At 43.9% G+C, this 23,095-nt stretch overlaps 1 protein-coding gene across 1 annotated transcript; it reads left to right on the top strand.

Annotated features, from left to right (window-relative positions):
- Positions 1-17,174: 17,174 nt before the first annotated feature.
- LOC137351887 (RING finger protein 223) lies at positions 17,175-22,886 on the top strand. Its single transcript, XM_068016757.1, has 2 exons — positions 17,175-17,349; positions 19,766-22,886. The coding sequence occupies exon 2, from the start codon at positions 19,775-19,777 to the stop codon at positions 20,417-20,419; it is 645 nt and encodes a 214-aa protein (XP_067872858.1). The 5' UTR covers positions 17,175-17,349; positions 19,766-19,774; the 3' UTR covers positions 20,420-22,886.
- The last annotated feature ends 209 nt before the right edge of the window (positions 22,887-23,095 follow it).

The raw sequence follows: 23,095 nt of genomic DNA, 5'->3' as shown, positions 1-23,095 counted from the left end.
AGTGAGGACAGGTCTGTTCTGGTCTGGTCTGGTGAGTGAGTGGTTAGGTCAGTGAGGACTGGTCAGGTCAGGTCTGGTCTGGTGAGTGAGTGAGTGGTTAGGTCAGTGAGGACTGGTCAGGTCTGGTCTGGTCTGGTGAGTGAGTGGTTAGGTCAGTGAGGACTGGTCAGGTCTGGTCTGGTGAGTGAGTGGTTAGGTCAGTGAGGACTGGTCAGGTCTGGTCTGGTCTGGTGAGTGAGTGAGTGGTTAGGCCAGTGAGGACTGGTCAGGTCTGGTCTGGTCTGGTGAGTGAGTGAGTGGTTAGGTCAGTGAGGACTGGTCAGGTCTGGTCTGGTGAGTGAGTGGTTAGGTCAGTGAGGACTGGTCAGGTCTGGTCTGCTCTGGTCTGGTGAGTGAGTGAGTGGTTAGGTCAGTGAGGACTGGTCAGGTCTGGTCTGGTCTGGTGAGTGAGTGAGTGGTTAGGTCAGTGAGGACAGGTCAGGTCTGGTCTGGTCTGGTGAGTGAGTGGTTAGGTCAGTGAGGACAGGTCTGGTCTGGTCTGGTCTGGTGAGTGAGTGGTTAGGTCAGTGAGGACTGGTCAGGTCTGGTCTGGTCTGGTGAGTGAGTGAGTGGTTAGGTCAGTGAGGACTGGTCAGGTCTGGTCTGGTGAGTGAGTGGTTAGGTCAGTGAGGACTGGTCAGGTCTGGTCTGGTCTGGTCGAGTGAGTGAGTGGTTAGGTCAGTGAGGACTGGTCAGGTCTGGTCTGGTCTGGTGAGTGAGTGAGTGGTTAGGTCAGTGAGGACAGGTCAGGTCTGGTCTGGTCTGGTGAGTGAGTGGTTAGGTCAGTGAGGACTGGTCAGGTCTGGTCTGGTCTGGTCTGGTGAGTGAGTGAGTGGTTAGGTCAGTGAGGACAGGTCAGGTCTGGTCTGGTCTGGTGAGTGAGTGGTTAGGTCAGTGAGGAGTGGTCATTTCTGGTCTGGTGAGTGAGTGAATGGTTAGGTCAGTGAGGACAGGTCTGGTCTGGTCTGGTGAGTGAGTGAGTGGTTAGGTCAGTGAGGACAGGTCTGGTCTGGGCAGGTCAGGTCTGGTGAGTGAGTGGTTAGGTCAGTGAGGACAGGTCTGGTCTGGTCTGGTGAGTGAGTGAGTGGTTAGGTCAGTGAGGACAGGTCTGGTCTGATCTGGTGAGTGAGTGAGTGGTTAGGTCAGTGAGGACAGGTCTGGTCTGGTCTGGTGAGTGAGTGGTTAGGTCAGTGAGGAGTGGTCAGGTCAGGTCTGGTCTGGTGAGTAAGTGAGTGGTTAGGTCAGTGAGGACAGGTCTGGTCAGGTCTGGTGAGTGAGTGGTTAGGTCAGTGAGGACTGGTCAGGTCAGGTCTGGTGAGTGAGTGAGTGGTTAGGTCAGTGAGGACAGGTCTGGTCTGGTCAGGTCAGGTCTGGTGAGTGAGTGGTTAGGTCAGTGAGGACTGGTCAGGTCAGGTCTGGTGAGTGAGTGAGTGGTTAGGTCAGTGAGGACAGGTCTGGTCTGGTCTGGTGAGTGAGTGGTTAGGTCAGTGAGGACAGGTCTGGTCTGGTCTGGTGAGTGAGTGAGTGGTTAGGTCAGTGAGGACTGGTCAGGTCAGGTCTGGTGAGTGAGTGGTTAGGTCAGTGAGGACAGGTCTGGTCTGGTGAGTGAGTGGTTAGGTCAGTGAGGACTGGTCAGGTCTGGTCTGGTCTGGTGAGTGAGTGAATGGTTAGGTCAGTGAGGACAGGTCTGGTCTGGTCTGGTGAGTGAGTGGTTAGGTCAGTGAGGACTGGTCTGGTCTGGTCTGGTGAGTGAGTGGCTAGGTCAGTGAGGACAGGTCTGGTCTGGTCTGGTGAGTGAGTGAGTGGTTAGGTCAGTGAGGACTGGTCAGGTCAGGTCTGGTGAGTGAGTAGTTAGGTCAGTGAGGACTGGTCTGGTCTGGTCTGGTGAGTGAGTGGTTAGGTCAGTGAGGACTGGTCAGGTCAGGTCTGGTGAGTGAGTGAGTGGTTAGGTCAGTGAGGACTGGTCAGGTCAGGTCTGGTGAGTGAGTGAGTGGTTAGGTCAGTGAGGACAGGTCAGGTCAGGTCTGGTGAGTGAGTGAGTGGTTAGGTCAGTGAGGACAGGTCTGGTCTGGTCAGGTCTGGTGAGTGAGTGGTTAGGTCAGTGAGGACAGGTCTGGTCTGGTCAGGTCTGGTGAGTGAGTGGTTAGGTCAGTGAGGACAGGTCTGGTCTGGTCTGGTGAGTGAGTGAGTGGTTAGGTCAGTGAGGACAGGTCTGGTCTGGTCTGGTGAGTGAGTGAGTGGTTAGGTCAGTGAGGACAGGTCAGGTCTGGTCTGGTGAGTGACTGGTTAGGTCAGTGAGGACAGGTCAGGTCTGGTCAGGTGAGTGAGTGGTTAGGTCAGTGAGGACAGGTCAGGTCTGGTCTGGTGAGTGAGTGGTTAGGTCAGTGAGGACAGGTCTGGTCTGGTCTGGTGAGTGAGTGAGTGGTTAGGTCAGTGAGGACAGGTCTGGTCTGGTCTGGTGTGTGAGTGAGTGGTTAGGTCAGTGAGGACAGGTCTGGTCTGGTCTGGTGAGTGAGTGAGTGGTTAGGTCAGTGAGGACAGGTCTGGTCTGGTCTGGTGAGTGAGTGAGTGGTTAGGTCAGTGAGGACAGGTCAGGTCTGGTCTGGTGAGTGAGTGGTTAGGTCAGTGAGGACTGGTCTGGTCTGGTCTGGTGAGTGAGTGAGTGGTTAGGTCAGTGAGGACAGGTCTGGTCTGGTGAGTGAGTGAGTGAGTGGTTAGGTCAGTGAGGACAGGTCTGGTCTGGTCTGGTGAGTGAGTGAGTGGTTAGGTCAGTGAGGACAGGTCTGGTCTGGTCTGGTGAGTGAGTGAGTGGTTAGGTCAGTGAGGACAGGTCTGGTCTGGTCTGGTGAGTGAGTGGTTAGGTCAGTGAGGACAGGTCAGGTCTGGTCTGGTGAGTGAGTGGTTAGGTCAGTGAGGACTGGTCTGGTCTGGTCTGGTGAGTGAGTGAGTGGTTAGGTCAGTGAGGACAGGTCTGGTCTGGTGAGTGAGTGAGTGGTTAGGTCAGTGAGGACTGGTCAGGTCTGATGCATAGTTAAAAACTAATGCAGTTGGCATGAGTTTTAGATAAGCTTGAGCTTTTATAGAAAGGAGTTCTGAAGTTTGGTGAAGAGGGCATTTGAGAAATTCAGTCTTGTGGTAATAAAAGCACAGGCATAGTCCTCAGCATTGGAAGAGAGGACAATCAGGTGAAAGTGAAGAATGATACAGAATTGAAAGTATGCTGTCTTGGTAATGGATAGAGCAGCGGACTCGAAACTCAAATCAGGATTGAACAGGATAATGAGCATCCACATCAGCTGGTTCATCCTGAGTGTGCAGCTACTGCGAGGGATAGAGTCAGTTGCGTAGTCCCTGATGGGAACTAAACAAATAGCCTGGGCTCTCCCAATGTTCATCTGGAGGGAGCATTGGTCCAGTCATGACTACGTCATGCAGCCTTCTGATAATACAGAGGTGATTATGGAATAAAGGGTGGTGGGGACAGGATAAAGTTGGGAATCCCCGATGAAAGGTCATAGACCTGAAACATTGACTCTGTTTTTCTCTCTACAGATGCTGCCAGACCTGATGGGGGTATTTCCAGCACTTCCTGTTTTTATTTAAGCTGTTTTTGATGTTAGTTGAGGGCTAAATGTTGGGGCAATTTACCAATTGGCAAGATTTCTTTTCCTCCAGTGAATGTTTGATTCATAATTCGCTATTTAAAGTTTCTGTTGCGTTTTGCTTAATTTTCTTTCCAATACATTTAATTTTCTTATTCAAACATTTTGAGTCTCACTGTATCTTCTGGCTATTAATTGCATTCCTTGCGTCAAGATGTTCAATACTGTAGTTTGAACATGTGCTAGCCTGTCCTAATTTTCTCAATGCCGTTCTTAATCTTTCATCCTTATTCATTAGAGGGTTGAAGTTGTGCTATGTGATATCAGTAACAAGTGGTTTCATTCAGATTGGAATTACTGACCCAAATTTTAACAATAAAAGTTGTACAAGCACTTCCTTTTCTTCTTGTACATTGCCTTTCAGATCCTAACACTAACTGGTTTAAAATGTCACTCACTGGCCTACACTCTCCACGGTCTCCCAAGGCTCCTCTTGCATTTACCTTTTAAAAACAAAACGTCCCAAAGTTTCTAAATCGTGCTACCTGGATCTCTTGTGCTCTACTGAAAATAAGGCTCCCGCAGGGTCCTACCATTTGCCTAATTTTAGCAGCGTTAGCTGCTGCAAACACTTAAACTCAATTATGATTGCCCACCAAAGCAGCTTTGGCATATTCATTCAAACACACCCATGAACATATGAATTAGGAGCAGGAGTAGGCCATTCGGCCCCTCGAGCCTGCTCCACCACTTGATAAGCTAATGGCTGATCTGAATGTAGCTTCAACTCCACTTTCCCATCTGCAACCCCCTGCCCCCCACATAATGACTCCCTTGTCTATCAAGAGTCTATCTAACTCAGCCCTGAATATATTCAATGACCCAGCCTCTACTGCTCTCCGGGGAAGTGACTACAGACTAACGATCCTCAGAGAAAAAAAAATTATCCTCATCGCCATCTTAAAACCTTATTTTTAAACTGTGTCCCCTAGTTCTAGTCTCACCCATAAGTGGAAACATCCTTCCAGCATCTACCCTGTCAAGTCCCCTGTAGCTCAATCTGAAAAATAAGATATTAGATCTAGCTTGTGAGGCCTGTTTGGATTCTAAGCAGCAGTTAGGACTGAGATAAGGAGAGATTTCTTCACTAAGACCGTTGAGGTTCTTTGTAATTCTCCCCGAGAGGGCTGTAGGTGCTCATCTGTTCAGTATATTGAAGACTGAGATTGATAGAAGTTTGGACACTATTTGGGATATGGGGATAGGATGGGAAAGTGGGGGTGAGGTAGAAGATCAGCCATATTTTTATATTTAGAGATACAGCACTGAAACAGACCCTTCGGCCCACTGAGTCTGTGCCAACCAACAACCACCCATTTATACTAACCCTGCAGTAATCCCATATTCCCTACCACCTACCTAAACTAGGGGCAATTTACAATGGCCAATTTACCTATCAACCTGCAAGTCTTTGGCTGTGGGAGGAAACCGGAGCACCCGGCGAAAACCCACGCGGTCACAGGGAGAACTTGCAAACTCCGCACAGGCAGTACCCAGAATTGAACCCGGGTCCCTGGAGCTGTGAGGCTGCAGTGCTAACCACTGCGCCACTGTGCCGCATATTGCTGCTTATTGATTGGCAGAGCACACTTGGGTATTGGCCTCATTCTTCTCCTATTTCTTATGGTCTTATTCAGTAATAACCACCCTTCAGCTGGTTTGTCTTATTACATAGGAGTTGCTCGAAGCAAAAAAAATCTACCATCCTGCTGGTCTCATGATCCAACGATAATGGAGATATTAACTAATCATAGAAATCAATTACTATCAATCAGTCCAGATCAGACCCAGACATGATGCAAAGAAATCTCCCAGTGGTGAAGAGCTTTGGGAATGATTGGTCTAAAGTCACCTGTTCCACGCAAGTATGTGTGTCTCCCATACTGTATTGCAAATGTTATTTTCTGAGAATAAAAGTCTAATTTGCATTTGAATGAATCAATACTAACTGCTCCATCATCTCCCTGTTCTATAGAGTGACCACTCAATCACTGAGTTAATGTTTACACAGCATCTGTGGAAAGAGAAGCAGAGTTAACATTTCAGGTCAGTGACCCTGAAGAAGGGTCACTGACCCGAAATGTTAACTCTGCTTCTCTTTTCACAGATGATGCCAGACCTGCTGAGTGGTTCCAGCATTTCTTGTTTTTATTTCAGATTTCCAGCATCCGCAGTATTTTGCTTTTATTTTAATGTTTACACAGATTAGTTTTGAACTGACCCTCCTTCAAGAGCAGGCCAAGTCCTCTGGTTCTATTGTCGAGCTTTTAACTTGAGACGGTGCAGTCTATGGATGTGGTTTCCCTGGTGTAACTCTGCCGCATGCCTTGACTTGTTCAAGCGGACAAAATGAGCACAAATCTTCCAGTTGATGACACCTGGTTCTGGAAGTGCTACAAAGTAGAATAACAGTCTTGCATTTCTCCGCTCCCAGCAAGAAAAATGTGCTGAGCTGTCAAGTCCCCTTGTTGTTAGGGAGAGGATGATGATGTGTATATATAACATATGCTCCAATCTGCTATAGACTGTACACATTTTGGGCAGAATTTTAATCCAGAGGCAGAGACAGGTTTGGAGGCGGGCAGGCTGGCAATTTCTCACTACTTTGGCCAGCACAGACACGATGGGCCAAGTGGCCTCTTTCTGTGCTGTAAACTTTCTATGATTCGATAGACGGCATGCTGGTTTGCTGGCATGTTCCCGCACTGGCCTATTTTCAGGGAGGCAGTTTCCAGGGGGTGACGGCTACCCATCCGCCAGCAGCAGGTAGCCAATTAGACCCATTAAAGTGCCAATTGAGGGCACTCCTAACACACCGCTTGGATTTTCCAGATGGTGGACGAGCCGCCTGATGTGGCTGGAGCCCAGAGATGGAATGATGGTGTCCTCCTGGCGGCATGCTGGGGAGGTCAGAGGGGCATCCTGCAGAGCAGCCCAGCAGAGATCCGCTGGACTGTCAGGGCCATAGCCTCAGCCGCAGGCCATCCTGTGGAGGGGCTCCGCCTCTGCAATGGCAGCTGTGGGTACAGTATATTTTGTACCATTTACTAGTCTTCCGAGGGTGCCTCCATCTTGAAACGCCCTCGCGATCACTCACCTACAGCAGCAGTGCCCACCTCTCCCAGTGGGGCTACTAGCCGCCCTGTGTCTCGGGTGCTCCCGTAGGCCCTCCTGGCTGCTGAGCCCGCCCACTGTCCTTGATTCAGCAAGGCTCCCAGAGGAGGCCTCTTAATTGGCCATCACCTTGAAAATCTCCCCCAGGGTCCCTCCATGGCCACTTTCGAGTTCCCAACCCGGAATTCAGCATGGCGTCGGGATTGGGCCCTGGAACTAAAATTCAACCCCTTGTATTAAAACATCCTTTATCATAATATCTTGTAACTAATATCCCAATTGGAAAAGCATTCATTAATTGGTTTAGGTGATCTATTTATAACATGTGCTGATCTCATATCTTATGATTGTGAGACAACTTTGGTGATTAGTCACTCTGCAGGAATTTGCAAAACTCCCAGGATAAATTGCATCACATTAAACTGTAAAGAGCTCAATCTTGTAGCACTTTTTAAAGCCATCAGCAGGATTATCTCTCTAAACTGCTGTTTGTTCTGTGAAGTACATTCCTTTAGGCCTATTACATATTCAACCCAAATAAAAATATTCAACTTTGGGTTGAAGAAATCTTAAAGATGAATTTGATAATTGTCCATTCATTTTTCAATCTGGACCTCACTCTCAAATTTACAAGATTTTCAATTAAATACAGGATTTTAAAATATCTCCAATAATCTTTTCAAGTAACTGTCTTGCAATAACCTTCACTAATCACTCCTCTTTCTTGCAGGACATAAGTTCGTGTGCATGTCACCTTTTCAAATCTTTGCTACAAACCAAAAAGAAAAATTCTTAATGCTGGTGATTAAGGGGAGAGGGACATTTAGAATGTAGCTACCCAACGTCAGTCTTTGAATTACGTTAGATTATCCATCTTAAACTAAAAAATCCAGAAATGTTCCTGTTTTGAGGCATGACTGTGCTGTGCTTCTCTCTTACTTCCTGATGACCACAGGACAACCCATGACCACTTGCCTCAAGTACAGAAAGATGCCTAGTAATTCTGCTCCAGCAAGGAGTCTTGACCAGAGGTTAGAAAGGCTGACATTTAGTGAAAAGGGAAAAGGCTCACAAAGGAGTATAAGTGGACACAATAACCATGTACTACTAGCCAGGTACCAAAGCAATGAAAATACAACACATCACTTGCTGTTCTGGTCATGTGGCAACATGCCTCAAGGTTTAAATCATAACCAGCACTGTATCATCATGTTCCACAGCCCTCCCCATCATCAAAACAGCTCACAACCTGTAATTAGTTGTAAATACCAATTTTAAATAGCCATTATTATTTAAAATAGCTTGCCTTGGGTGATTTACAGGAGTAAACATTGTTAGCATACTTTCTAAACATGCACTGAGTTTCTGCATTGAAGCCAGGAATGTTGGATGAACACAGTGAAAAAATTATTACAGTAAATATATTACTAATATAGCTTACTACTTATTCTAAACCTGGTGGAATTTAGGAAATCCAGTCAATATTACCTTTTTTATTTAAAGGGTAATGGCCCCACACCATCCCTCCTCCCTGTTCCCTCTCTTAGTCCTCCCCTACCTTCTCTTCAGTCTTCCTCTCTGTGTGCATTCAGCCACTTAACAAGAGTGACAACGCTTCAAAAGTACTCAATTGGCTTGTAAGTGCTTTGGTACCTTCAAGGATTTGAAAATCACTCTTTGACCTTCTTGTCTCAAGAGACAATGGGTAAGTGCCTGGAGGTGGTCAGTGGTTTGTGAAGCAGCACCTGGAGTGGTTATAAAGGCCAATTCTAGAGTGACAGACTCTTCCACAGGCGCTGCAGATAAAATTGGTTGTTGGGGCTGTTACACAGTTGGCTTTCCCCTTGCGCTTCTGTCTTTTTTCCTGTCTCTGTAATCTCATCCAAACCCACAAATTTTTCAGAGCTCTGCACTCCTTCAACTCTGCCCACTTGAGGATCCCCAACCTCCTTCACTCTACCATTGGTGGTTGTGCCTTCAGCTGCCTAGGCCCTAAACCCCCCTGTCTCTCTTACTCCCTCTCCTTCTTTCAGACTGTTCTTACAACCTACTTCTATGACCAAGCTCTTGGTCACTGTCTTAATATTTCTTATGTGGCTCTGTGTCAAATTTTGTTTGATAACACTCCTGTGCAACATCTTGAGAGGTTTTACAATGTTAAAGTTGCAATGTAAATGCTAGTTTGTCACTTTGGGAGAAGAAATAAAGAGGCCACTTAATCCTTAGAAGTTAAGAAACTAAACAAGGTAGAAACCAAAAAGATCTGGGATTATCGATATGCAAATTGCTGAAAGTATCAACACAAGTAAACAAAGCCATAAAGAGTTCAAACAAAGCGCCAGGGGCTTCATTTCTAGATGAATAGAATGCAAGACGAGGTAATCGATGTTAAGTTGATACAGAATTTTGGTTTGACCACACCTGGTGTAATGGGCACAGTCCTCCTGGTCTTCATACTACAAAAGCATGTTGAAGCACTGCAGACTGGGGGAGACGTGATAGAGGTCTTTATATTTATGATGGGATTCACTGAGGGTGGATTTGGAGAAATGTATTCCACTTGTGCATGAGTTTAGAACAAGGGTGAATAGATACAAGGTAGCCATTAACAGGTAAAATAAAGAATTTACCAGGTATTTTTTTGCACAAAGAGTGGTAAGGATGTGAAACTCAATGGCCACATGGAGGGGTTAAAGCAGATAGCATTGATACATAAAAGAAGAGGCTTGATTCATACATAAAGAAGAAGGTTGGAGGTATATGGGGCAGGGCGGTAATCAGTGGGAAGAGGCTTGTGTAGAGTATGAACACTGGTCTGGACCTGTTGGGCCATATGGCCTATTTGTGTGCTATAGATTCTGTGAATGCAAGTTTCAATCTAGAACTTAGTGGAGACGTGCCCAGAGCAGTAAATTGCCTTCTATTGAGAACCAACAAGCAATTTTAACTAGAGACACCACAGCAATCTCACTTAGAGAGGCCACAAAATGGCTGGTGTGAGAAATAGGACAGGAACCAGTGAGATTTGAGGTGAGGCATATCGATGCAGTAAAGGAAGCTGGAATCTGCATTGAACCCACGTTGTACCTAACCAGGCAGTCCTTGACGCTGCTAGAGCACCAGAAATAGAGACTGTTCCATTCTCCAGCACTAACATCTCTTACCTTGTTCAAACAAAGGTTAGAGGTTTTATAAAAAACAATTTGGACAAAGTTAAATTGAAATGCACTAGGAGGAAAGAGATATGGAGAGCACTCAAAAGATAGGAAATTTTCATTTGCAATTTTTCTTGATTTGAAATGGTTCAACTGTGTAGAACTGTGTATGAATTTTCTAATAAACCTCCATCAAGATGTTTTAAAAATAATAAGGAAATAGTAGTTCTATTATTACATTTTAATAATGCCATTAAGTAGATACAATACAGTCAGGATGTTTTATACTGCTCAGACTCAACTGTATTCTAAACCCTTTACTAACCTAACAGTTACAGATGAGGTGACTTGATAATCTCAGCTATTTCAATTCCTGAAGAGTGAGTGTTCTCCAATAGAATAGCCTCACTGTTTAAAGCACCGTATCATCCTACAAAGAGGACAGAATGAAGCACGGAGCTGGCAACTGTTTAGAAGTGACACAGGATCTCTTTAACCTGACCAAAGCAAATCGTCACAGCATTTCAGACGATCCTTCTCAAATAGGAAGGGGAGGGAGGGAATGGTTTATGTCACATATTCAGTTCTTCCAAAAAATTGGGATAATGAATAACTGGAAATGCACTGATCAGGCAACACCTTCTGGTTTCCAAAGCACAAGGGAAACAATCAAGCCTTGGAGGCAATTCAGAGGCTGACTCTCAAACATCAGAGAACTGAGAAAGATAGAGGAGAGAAACTGGGCCTCCTCAACCTTAAAAATAATCTATTAAGAGACCTTATAGCAGGATGCAAGGTATTTTTATGCAACCTGTTCTGATCTGAAATGCAATACCTGAAAGGATGTGGAAGCAAATTCAATAGTAACTTTCCAAAAGAAATTGGATATATACTTGAAAAGGAGAAATTTGCAAGGCTAGTGAAAGAATAGGGAAGTGACAGCATTTGGATAGCTCTTTCAAAGAGGTGGCACACGCACAATGATTCGACCTGAATGTAAAAAAAACCCTGAACTATTTGAAAGAAAAAAAAACTGACTTGCATTTATATAGCATCTTTCACAATCTCAGAACATCGCAAAGAACTTTGCAATCAATGAAGTACTTTTTGAAGTATAGTCAATGATGTAATGTAGGTTCAAGGTAAACCTTGAACAAGTCAGCATAGGTTCAAAGAGAAGGAACATTGAGGATTGATACCAGGAAGAATTTCTTCAGAGTGATCAACATGGAGTAAACTTTAAAGGAGAGCTGTGGAGTTGAAAAACTTGAGTTATTAGAATTTATTTCATTACCTGATTTGGGATGGGCTCAGTATTTTCAAGAAAGATGAGCGAAGATAAACCATAGGGCCTTCCTCATATATATTTATCCTGTGATCTTAGGATAGTGCCTTAATTGAATGAAGGATCTCAGATATCAAATCATCAGAGTGAAAATTGAGTGTTTTATAATTATTAGGTGACCACACCCATCCCAAAATCACTCCATGTTTATTATTTTCATATAATTAGGGCAAATGATTTGTCAGGGCACCAAATTGCAGTTTCCCTCCTTAAACATCTCCACCTCTCCATCCCCTCCATTAAGACACTCATTAAAATGGACTTCTGAGGAAAGGTTTGATCTCCTGTCCTAATATTTCCTTTTGTGTCTCAGTTGTTTTGCTTTGGTTGATAGTCTTGATAATCTATCCTGTGATGCTCCTTGGGGCATTTTAGTACATTAAAGGTGCTATATAAATGCAAGTTTATGTTGACAGGGCAATGTCCCCAGCCAGCTTCTCCTCTAACCTGCACTTTCATTTCAATTAGCCGTGTGTTAAATGTGTTGCCATTCTACCTTTCTCTGTCCACCTAATCCTATTTTACAGTCAACAAGAGCCGAGCCTCCCTGAAGAATCTGAATCTAAGTGTTGGTGAACTAAACTGAACAGGTGCTAATTACAGTTTACTATAAGAGTCCACTCACTTGCACTTCCTAATTTAAGCTGGAAACTCATTAACTGCAAGAGCAGGTTTAACTGTAACCAGCTAGAAGGTTACAGCTAGAAGCGAGGCACTCACTTTGTTGCTGTACACAGCGCAGGTCTGGCCCATACTCCACTCCTACGCTGTGGCAGTCACCCGAGTCATTTTCCGCTTCATATGGGGATCCAAAATGGACCGGGTCCGGAGGGACACGCTGTTCAAACCTCTGGAGAAGGGCGGGAAAAGTGTATCCAACGTCGCCCTCATCCTGATGACCACCTTCGTGTGCGGCTGCATCAAGCTATGCATAAGAACAAAGAACAGTACAGCACAGGAACAGGCCATTCGGCCCTCCAAGCCTGCGCTGATCTTGATGCCTGCCGAAACTAAAACCTTCTGCACTTCCGGGGACCGTATCCCTCTATTCCCATCCTATTCATGTATTTGTCAAGATGCCTCTTAAACGTCGCTATCGTACCTGCTTCCACCACCTCCCCTGGCAGCAAGTTCCAGGCACTCACCACCCTCTGTGTAAAGAACTTGCCTCGCACATCCCCTCTAAACTTTGCCCCTCTTACCTTAAACCTATGTCCCCTAGTAACTGACTCTTCCATCCTGGGATAAAGCTTCTGACTATCCACTCTGTCCATGCCACTCATAACTTTGTAAACCTCTATCATGTCACCCCTCCACCTCCGTCATTCCAGTGAAAACAATCCGAATTTATCCAACCTCTCCTCATAGCTAATGCCCTCCAGACCAGGCAACATCCTGGTAAACCTCTTCTGTACCCTCTCCAAAGCCTCGATGTCCTCCTGGTAGTGTGGCGACCAGAATTGCACGCAATATTCTAAGTGTGGCCTAACTAAAGTTCTGTACAGCTGCAGCATGACTTGCCTATTTTCATACTCTATGCCCCGACCGATGAAGGCAAGCATGCCGTATGCCTTCTTGACTACCTTATCCACCTGCGTTGCCACTTTCAGTGACCTGTGGACCTGTACTCCCAGATCTCTCTGCCTGTCAATATTCCTAAGGGTTCTGCCATTTACTGTATACCTCCCACCTGCATTAGACCTTCCAAAATGCATTACCTCACATTTGTCCGGATTAAACTCCATCTGCCATTTCTCCGCCCAAGTCTCCAACCGATCTATATCCTGCTGTATCCTCTGGCAATTCTCATCATTATCCGCAACTCCACCAACCTTTGTGTCGTCCGCAAACTTACTAATCAGACCAGCTACATTTTCCTCCAAATCATTTATATATACTACAAACAGCAAAGGTCCCAGCACTGATCCTTGCGGAACACCACTAGTCACAGACCTCCATTCAGAAAAGCACCCTTCCACTGCTACCCTCTGTCTTCTATTACAGAGCCAGTTCTGTATCCATCTTGCCAGCTCACCTCTGATCCTGTGTGACTTCACCTTTTGTACCAGTCTGCCATGAGGGACCTTGTCAAAGGCTTTACTGAAGTCCATTTAGATAACATCCACTGCCCTTCCTTCATCAATCATCTTCGTCACTTCCTCAAAAAACTCAATCAAATTAGTGAGACACGACCTCCCCTTCACAAAACCATGCTGCCTCTCGCTAATAAGTTTGTTTGTTTCCAGATGGGAGTAAATCCTGTCCCGAAGAATCCTCTCTAATAATTTCCCTACCACTGACGTAAGGCTCACCGGCCTATAATTTCCTGGATCATCCTTGCTACCCTTCTTAAACAAAGGAACAACATTAGCTATTCTCCAGTCCTCTGGGACCTCACCTGTAGCCAATGAGGATGCAATGATTTCTGTCAAGTCCCCAGCAATTTCTTCCCTTGCCTCCCTCAGTATTCTGGGGTAGATCCCATCAGGCCCTGGGGACTTATCTACCTTAATGCTTTGCAAGACACCCAACACCTCCTCCTTTTTGATAATGAGATGACTGAGACTATCTACACTCCCTTCCCTCGGCTCATCATCCACCAAATCCTTCTCTTTAGTGAATACTGATGCAAAGTACTCATTTAGTACCTCGCCCATTTCCTATGGCTCCACACATAGATTCCCTTCTCTGTCCTTGAGTGGGCCAACCCTTTCCCTAGTTACCCTCTTGCTCTTTATATACGTATAAAAAGCCTTGGGATTTTCCTTAATCCTGTTTGCCAATGACTTTTCATGACCCCTTTTAGCGCTCCTGACTCCTTGCTTAAGTTCCTTCCTACTGTCTTTATATTCCTCAAGGGATTCGTCTGTTCCTAGCCTTCCAGCCCTTACGAATGCTTCATTTTTCTTTTTGACTAGGCTCACAATATCCCGTGTTATCCAAGGTTCCCGAAACTTGCCAAACTTATCCTTCTTCCTCACAGGAACATGCTGGTCCTGGATTCTAATCAACTGACGTTTGAAAGACTCCCACATGTCAGATGTTGATTTACCCTCAAACAGCCGCCCCCAATCTAAATTCTTCAGTTCCTGCCTAATATTGTTATAATTAACCTTCCGCCAATTTAGCACCTTCACTCTTATCCTTATCCACAAGTACCTTAAAACTTATGGAATTATGGTAACTGTTCCCGAAATGCTCCCCTACTGAAACTTCGACCACCTGGTGTGCAAACACCAAGTGTCACTACATGCTGAGGTTCTATCTGTCCCCGTGCCCTACCACCTATCCTTCGTGGGAAAGTTTCTGCAGAAAAACACCTTTGACCACCAATCCATCAGGCAGTGGTCTGCACGGAATGTCCTCAAGGCCTTCCGGGAAAAGGAGATGGTGGATCCTGTCGGATGGTTCCCTGAGCAGACCGCTAAAGTCATTTGGCGGAATGCCTCATCAGCAGAACTCTCAAACAAGCACCAAGATGTAGCTTGGCTGGTGGTGAGAAGAGCCCTCCCCGTCAGATCCTTCCTGCACGCTCGGAGTCTCACCCCCTCTGCACAATGCCCTCAAGGTGGCTGTGGTGGAGAAGAGATGGTTGCCCACCTCCTTCTGCAATGTGTCTTTGCAAAGCAGGTGTGGAAAGAGATGCAGTGGTTTTTGTCAAGGTTCATCCCAAGCAGCTCTGTAACACAGGAGTCTGTGTTCTACGGGCTGTTCCCAGGGACGCACACCGAGATAAACATCAACTGCTGCTGGAGGACTATCAATTCGGTGAAAGACGCCCTTTGGTCTGCCCGAAACTAGCTGGTCTTCCAGCGCAAAGAGTTGTCCACAACCGAATGTTGCAGACTGGCACGTTCCAAGGTCCAGGACTACGTGCCGAGGGACGCACTAAAGCTTGGGGCAGCCGCAGCAGAAGCTCAATGGGGAAAGGCCACTGTGTAAGGTCCTCCCACCAAGCTGAACTGAGGGGCTGGATCCATGGAAAACCCCTCGAACTGTATCCAGAAAATATTTGTTTGCTGTAAAATGTACATGGTATGAGAAATGAAATGGAAGGATTGTGAGGCAACTCGCTCCTGTATTGAAGGAAACTGACCTGTTTGTATTGTTTGACTTGGTGCTTTTTGGAACTGTTTTGTAATTTTTTTTTTACAGATTTTTATTAATAAAATATATTTTGGGAAAAAAGAAGGTTCTTTCAGTGTTAAGCAGGGAGAGAATAGAAGAATAATCGCAGTTTAATTTCAATCCATAACATGTGTCGGTGAGGGGATAAAGTGACAGGGATTGACTCAAACTGGAAGAAAATTATCTCCTAGATATTTTGGCAACCACTTGTAGTTTCAATCAGCTCCCTTGCAACTTTTTTTCCAATGGCAAGACACTTGCCCTTTGCATAGTCTATATGCAGAAGGGGGCAGAGCAAAAAAAAACTTTAAAAAAATAGTTTTATAATAGTTTAGCCCAGAAGAGCAGTCACATGGATGCTGATGGCCAGTGACATCATTCATAGTAGGAGGGCAGAGGCTGCCTACTCTATGATCAGTAGCTCACCTCTCAAAGCCTCTCCACCATCAAGTCAGGAATGCAATGGAATACTCACCACTTGCCTGGATGGGTGTCGTTATAATGAATATTGACACTCAAGTTCAACACCATCCAGGGCAGAAGAGTTTGTTTGGTCAGTGCTCCCCTGACATGACATTTATTTACCAACAGTGCTATGGTTGGTGCACTGGTTGCAGTACCTACAGAAAGCCCATGGTCCCTGTGCTGGACATATTTCACCACTTGTTCATCATCACTGGGTCAATATCCCGGAATTCTGTTGTGGGAGACCCACTTCCACAATAGGGTGGCACAGTGGCGCAGTGGTTAGCACCGCAGCCTCACAGCTCCGGCAACCCGGGTTCAATTCTGGGTATTGCCTGTGTGGAGTTTGCAAGTTCTCCCTGTGTCTGTGTGGTTTTCCTCCGGGTGCTCCGGTTTCCTCCCACAGCCAAAGACTTGCAGGTTGATAGGTTAATTGGCCATTACAAATTGCCCCGAGTATAGGTAGGTGGTAGGGAAATATAGGGACAGGTGGGGATGTGGTAGGAATATGGAATTAGTGTAGGATTAGTATAAATGGGTGGTTGATGGTCGGCACAGACTCGGTGGGCCGAAGGGCCTGTTTCACTGCTGTATCTCTAAACTAAAAAGTTGCAGCCGTTCAGAGAGCAATAAATGGCAATCTTACCCATGTCCCCAGATTGAATAAAAAGAGAATTTCCACGCTGATGGATTGTGTCCAGTCACACAAGTAATGGTACATCAGAAAAAGAGCTTCAACCCAATTAATTAAATAAATAAACGAAGTGATTACTGATTACTGGGAATCAACGTCCTGAAATAACACTGATTCTGAGTCAGAAGATTAAACTGTTAATTGAGCTGAGGCATTCATTTAAACACCTCAGCCAAGTGGGTTAAGCATTCACAATATCGTAGGTGCAATAAAGTTTAGGTGTTGGCAGCTTAATCATCTCGTCTGGTTGAAATCCAAGCGGGAAGACTTTACTTTTGCATTCTCATCTGAACAGGTAGAAAATAAACTCGCACTGGTTTGGAGAAAATAAGCTTACTTGTTATTGCAAATATTAAGTCACATTTTGGGAAAGAGCTTCCACATTAACGCCGCCTAATTGACTTCTCATCTACTTTTCAGTGTGCAGTTCCTTTTTGTTTTGGAAATACATTTCCTGCAATCCAGGTAGCGGGGTAGGAAATGTGTCTCAACCTGGACAATGAGTCAAGCGTGGATTTGTCCGGGGAATGATTGACAAGATCTCGTCAAGGTCCAGCCTACAGTTCCTAGAAACCAGTCACAGTCGCGTCCCAACTTGTTTCGGTCGGACCAACTTGGAACAAGGAAATAAACGTCACGCAGTTCGACATAAAACTGCACAGGCGGCGGGAATAATCAGATATTCATCCGACCTTAATTGTAACAAGTTTCAGGACACTACACCTCGCTCTGAGCGTCTAGAATAAGGTATTACAAATCACTTTGTATTCTGATTGTTCTCGCATTAATGTACTTTGTCAAGAGGAAGTTTATTAACTGGATTCAATTTAAATTCTTAAAATAAGTTGGGGGGATGTTTTTTTATTTTGAATGTTAACTCTCGAATTGTATTCTAAGGAGCAGTTTGATGTTTGTCGAACAAACTTGGGTAAGTGGTGTTCATAAAAGTAAAACTTTTTTTAAAAATCTGCCAGACTGAATTAAAATTCCCCATCCCTCTTAAAAGCGACGGAAGAGTAAATATTACAACTCCTCTCAATTCCTTGTTCAATGTAACTTAATCCCGGAGTAAAGTATTTTTAAATCTTATATTTATCATTCAATGTAACTTTTTGGGAAAAATTTAGTTCTCGGGGATACGAAATATACTGTCTTATGGTCGATTTCAGTTTAAAACCCAATAAACAAATATCTCTACTCGAAGATTTATTTGGTTCCTTGTCAATTTTAAAATTTATTGAATCAAAAAAGTTGTAGAGGCCGCCTCCTCTTTGAAACCAATAACTTGAGTCTTTCACACACACAAACAGACTTCTGTCATCTACAGTCTGTATTGAAGTAACTGGCAGTCAGGGAGCCACTGAGACTAGTGGCTCGCCTCACTGTCTCTGGGTTCGGTTTGTTTAGTTTTAGTTTAGTTTAGAGATACAGCACTGAAACAAGCCCTTCGGCCCACCGAGTCTGTGCCGACCATTACCACCTATGTATACTAATCCTACACTAATTCCATATTCCTAACCACATCCCCGCCTGTCCCTATATTTCCCTACCACCTACCTATACTAGGGGCAATTGCTAATGGCCAATTTACCTACCAACCTGCAAGTCTTCGGCATGTGGGAGGAAACCCACGCAGACACAGGGAGAACTTGCAAACTCCACACAGGCAGTACCCAGAATTGAACCCGGGTCGCTGGAGCTGTGAGGCTGTGGTGCTAACCACTGTGCCACTTTGCCGCCCCCAAATTTGGGAATTGTGTTATCGCTGCTGGGAAAGTGTTTGCCTGTCTAACTGCTAAACACACGGGTTGTTGGAGATACAAAGAACAGTTTGATGGTCCACTTGGTTTTTGCATGACTCTAGTCCTTCCCCCAAGCGATCCAATAATTTGAATTAAACAAATATAAGTTATGCACCTGAGAATGCAGGACCTCAAAATATTCAAATGATCTGATAAACTTTAAATCACCTAGTCACTCACTTCAGGTTAACTATGGATGATTTTAAAATGTTTGTTACACAAATTTACTAGTCCTGATGACACTTTATTTTAAAGTAGTTTTGGAACATCATAATCTGGCAATGCACTGTCCTCCCGCTTCGGAAAGCTGTCTTTAGAAGCCTTCCTGAAAAGTGAAGATTCTGGTTGCTACACAATTGTGATTGTCTTGTGCCTCGCCTCGCCTCGCCTTTACTTGCAGGTCCACTATTGCATTTTCCTTCACCCTCTTCTAAATTTGTCTGTAATCTATCAACTTGCAACCATCTGTAGCCAATTTCTTTCTATCATGTCACTTCTGTTGGTTGAGGTTTATTTTTGGAAGTTCCCCTTTTTTTCCATGATAACTTGGTGCATCGTTTAGTTTCAGGAAGACCTTTTACTAGTGAATTCAATTTCTTTGTATGAATATACCTAATGTGTGACTGGTTATTGTCCAATGTTGGCAGATAAAGCAGACTTAAAAAACCTGTTGTGTATTGTCTATTCTCCGCTCCCTTTCTCCAGTTCGTCTTGGTTATCATGTCTTGAAGATGGAAATTTATTTTGGATTGGGGAGATGGGAACAGTCATTGTGTAATTATTTTATGAATTTTTAATGAACCCTTTCTAGATCAGGAGCAAGTTTTTATCTGATGAAGGGTCAATGACCTGAAACGTTAACTCTGCTTCTCTCTCCACAGATGCTGCCAGACCTGCTGAGTATTTCCAGCATTTCTTGTTTTTATTTCAGATTTCCAGCATCTGCAGTATTTTGCTTTTATTATAGCAATTTTTATCTTACTGGGTTAAATTGATTTGTGTAGCAACAGATTCTGTATCTCTCACTGAACCTTGGCAATTCCCTTGTTTTTTTTTTATACCATATTTAATTTTTAAGTGTGTGAAGTGATGGTGCCTCGGCATTGAAAACCTCCATGTCCACTGACTGATTTTGTTATCTTAATAAACAGGCAAATTACTTGGTATTAGTTCCCTTGTGGTCAGGGTCTGACGCCAGCAGTTGTTCAAAACTGCTTGAAAGAAATGTCAGTCTTTTGAGCCTCAAACAATGTATGTGACTGTAACCATCTGCCTCAGTAAAGTGAACACACTTGCATGCATTCATAGCCTCTCTCAAAAGTTAAGCACCTTCCCAATGTTGTAACTTTACTTTTTCTCAGGTACACACAATGTCTGTCCCAACTGAGGTGTGGCACACTGAAGCCTCTCGTGCTGTGGAAAGCCTGGATGGGAACTCTGTGGAAGGGTTGGAATGTGCTATCTGCTTCAGCTCCTATGACAACATCTTCAAAACTCCCAAGTTGCTTGAATGCCAGCACGCCTTCTGCTTGGAGTGTCTAGCCAGACTAGTGGCGACCATACCTGCAGACCAGACCACTGAGATCATCTGTCCACTTTGCAGGAGCCAAACGGCAATGCCCGACAATGGGACCCCTGCCTTAAAAACGAGCCAGGAACTGCTCTCCAAACTCCCCCCACAGCTGCAGCTTGAAGAGCCAGTGTGGGTGGACGGCAAGAAACTGTGCTGCAAGAAGTCCACGGAGCCTGGTAATTCTGACTTTTGTATCTGTATTGATATTGGTGAAACTAAACCAGAAAATCCTTCATCTCGTCCTGCAGAAAGAGACAATAGACTACTAAATTGCTTTGGCCTGTTTGGTGACTGGAAGAGACTGGTCCTGTTTATACTGGTACTGATCATTTTCCTCGGCGTCGTGTTATGGCCACTCCGATGTGCAATTAGCACAAGAAATCTGAGCTGTGCTCTCGGTCTGTCACCAACACTTGCCCCGGTCACGACGACTTCAACATAACCGGGGACAAGTATGTTGGCAGGAAGAGCTCATGTATTGTACAGCATTTGCATGTTCCGACGTCAATCGTTGGAACTTGGAAGATTCACTAATAGAGAATCATGGTTCCATAGAAAACTTCCCAAAGCTAAACCTTCTAAATTATATTTCTGTCGCATTTAAAGGACTAATCACAACAAGAACAAATAATATTTACTTAATGTGGGTTTTTATTTTATTAAAGTTTCCTGCACTGGGACGAGCAGTGACATTGCTGTAAGATTTTAAATCTTCATCAGATGCATGGAAATGCAGTTAACAAAATAAACTGTATCTAGCAGCACATTTAACCAAAAATAGCAGTCAAGCCAAATAAGGACTTGAGGGTTAAATGGGACATCAGCTGGCTCGATGTTCTGTTGCCACATGTGACTTGAATCCAGTCAACATGTGTCTGCATTAACTTGTAAAAATGACTGTTTGTTTGGTTTGCAATCTTCACAGTCCAGAGATCTTACTGGGAAGAACCCAAATTAAGATTACTACCCTTAGGTAGGGATATGTAAGCACTTCCTCTTTAAATGTGTGTGATTATCTAAAATACTCTATCACACTTGATCATAAAGTGGTAAAATGTGTAAACCTTTATTTTCATAAGCACTCTCATTCAATAGAGTGAGAACCACACTTCAGAAACTTTCCAAAAGTCGAGCACTTGGCAATTCACTGCTGCCAAACAAGCACTTGAGCACGTTTTGATCAACTGATCAATTCCTTTGCTGTAAAGCAACCACGGTTTCTGTCACAGATCACTTTAACTCCTCTTTGGCAATGAGGAAATTAATTCTATATGGAGGTGGCTGCCACAGAATTCTCCTGGATTAAATCCAGCAATATTTCAGATTTTTTTTTTTTTTAATAGATGGTGGGGGTGAAGTGGTCCTATTTCTGTTGCCTTCACTCAATTTTCTTGCTCTTTGCCAATTTGGTCAATCTTTCCCAAAATATAACTAGAAATCTCTGCATTCTCCAAGACTTGCCTGGTGTTCAATGAAAATTGTCTCTTCCTCATCCATTCTAGTTCTCCATCTTCAGTGGTCTCTTTTGAATGTTGACTGGTCTTTTGCATTTCCAACGCAGTGTTTCAGGTTCCCCCTTTTTTTTTGTGAAAGCTGCTTGTTCAGCTGTGGACAGAAGATAAGGAGGCACTAAAATTTGGTCACCTATTTGGCACACCAAGTGCTTGCTTCTATCCCAGCTATAATAACCGATCCACAATGGATATTCTGCTTGGGTATGTGGGGTCCCTCTTTACAAAGCTAGTAGCATTCAGCTTTACAGTAATAAATCAGCTCCTTGTGCTTGAAGTGAGCCCCATATGTTGTGTTGAAGCCTGTATGTACATGTAGCCATGTTCCCTTGGAACACTGGCTAACTGTGCCGATCCACATTGTGAAGTATCTTGCCAAAAATAATTGTAGTGGTGGATTGTAGGGTTTGCCTCAAAGGAAAAAGGCCCACCATTGACCAGCTTGGGTTTGAGTGACGTGGTCCTTCTCATTAGCACAAGAAGTCTCTAAACAGATAGCTACTGATACAAATTACTCCAGTAATAATAATTACAGTGCAATGTCTACTCTACCAGATCTGGGATCAGTTGACCTTTGTCAGTCTGTCTTTGATTTCAACTGCATTCTGTTACCAGCAAGATTTTTCAAATGTGTATGATCTCCTAACTGTGATTTTTATTGGATTGCAGATAATTAGTGGTTACATAAATTCTGTTTTTTAAAATTATTTTTTAAGTATTCTAACTTCTCAGTATTGAATATATACAAATAACCATGTTTTTTATATTTTTAAGTTTCAGCACTTTTTTGCATTTTAATATCTACACTTAAAAGGAGTCTACCATTTGCAAATACAGAACTAAAAGATAAAACTCTTACTGATCCACACCCACACAATTTGTGTCACTTGTCAAACTATGAATTCATGCAGACAAGAAAGTGGGATGAACTTCTTTAATGGGCTCATATATTTTGCTCTTTTAAATTAGAAAAATTCTCTTGAAGTATAAACACACCACTTCATTTTTTTTAAAACTTTGCACACAAGTTGTGTTACAACTAATCACCTGCTTGAATTAATATGATGCCATACGAAGGGTTCTGGAGTACACACAGTCTTAAAGCTTCTCTCTAATGAACTGACATCACCAAATGTGATTAACTGATCATTCCTCTTGCTGCCACTTGGGTGGAAAATGGCTGTATGTTTAGGTAGCAGATACTGCACTTCAAATTAATGTGCGTGAAGCACGTCAGATTTCTGGGAGAAGGTGATGATAGTGATATTGACCATGTAAGTTCTTGTGCATAATAGGACTGTTTTCCTCGTGTAAAGTATTGCTCAAAAAAAAAAGCAAAGCAATTTGTTTGACATTTTAAACCAATTCCTTGCATAAATTTCAAAATTAAAGTACAGTGGAGTGTGAAAAACACTTCAATTGTCTGTTTTAAAATATGTATTGTCTTTAATCTTTTTGCTTTTGACATTACTCCTGTTCTATTTAGTTTTTTCTCTTGGTAAAAGTAATTCTCCGGGTGATGGGCATTAGCACAGCTGGGACCTGAAACACTTTCCCACTGCAAGTATTCAGTGTCATAAGCATTATCTAGGTCTGGTATTGTATTC

This window comes from Heterodontus francisci, chromosome 37 (genome assembly GCF_036365525.1).
Source record: "Heterodontus francisci isolate sHetFra1 chromosome 37, sHetFra1.hap1, whole genome shotgun sequence".
In the NCBI taxonomy this organism is placed as follows: domain Eukaryota; kingdom Metazoa; phylum Chordata; class Chondrichthyes; order Heterodontiformes; family Heterodontidae; genus Heterodontus; species Heterodontus francisci.
The sequence above is the reverse complement of the archived record's forward strand: the minus strand, read 5'-3'. Positions and strand labels throughout refer to the sequence as shown.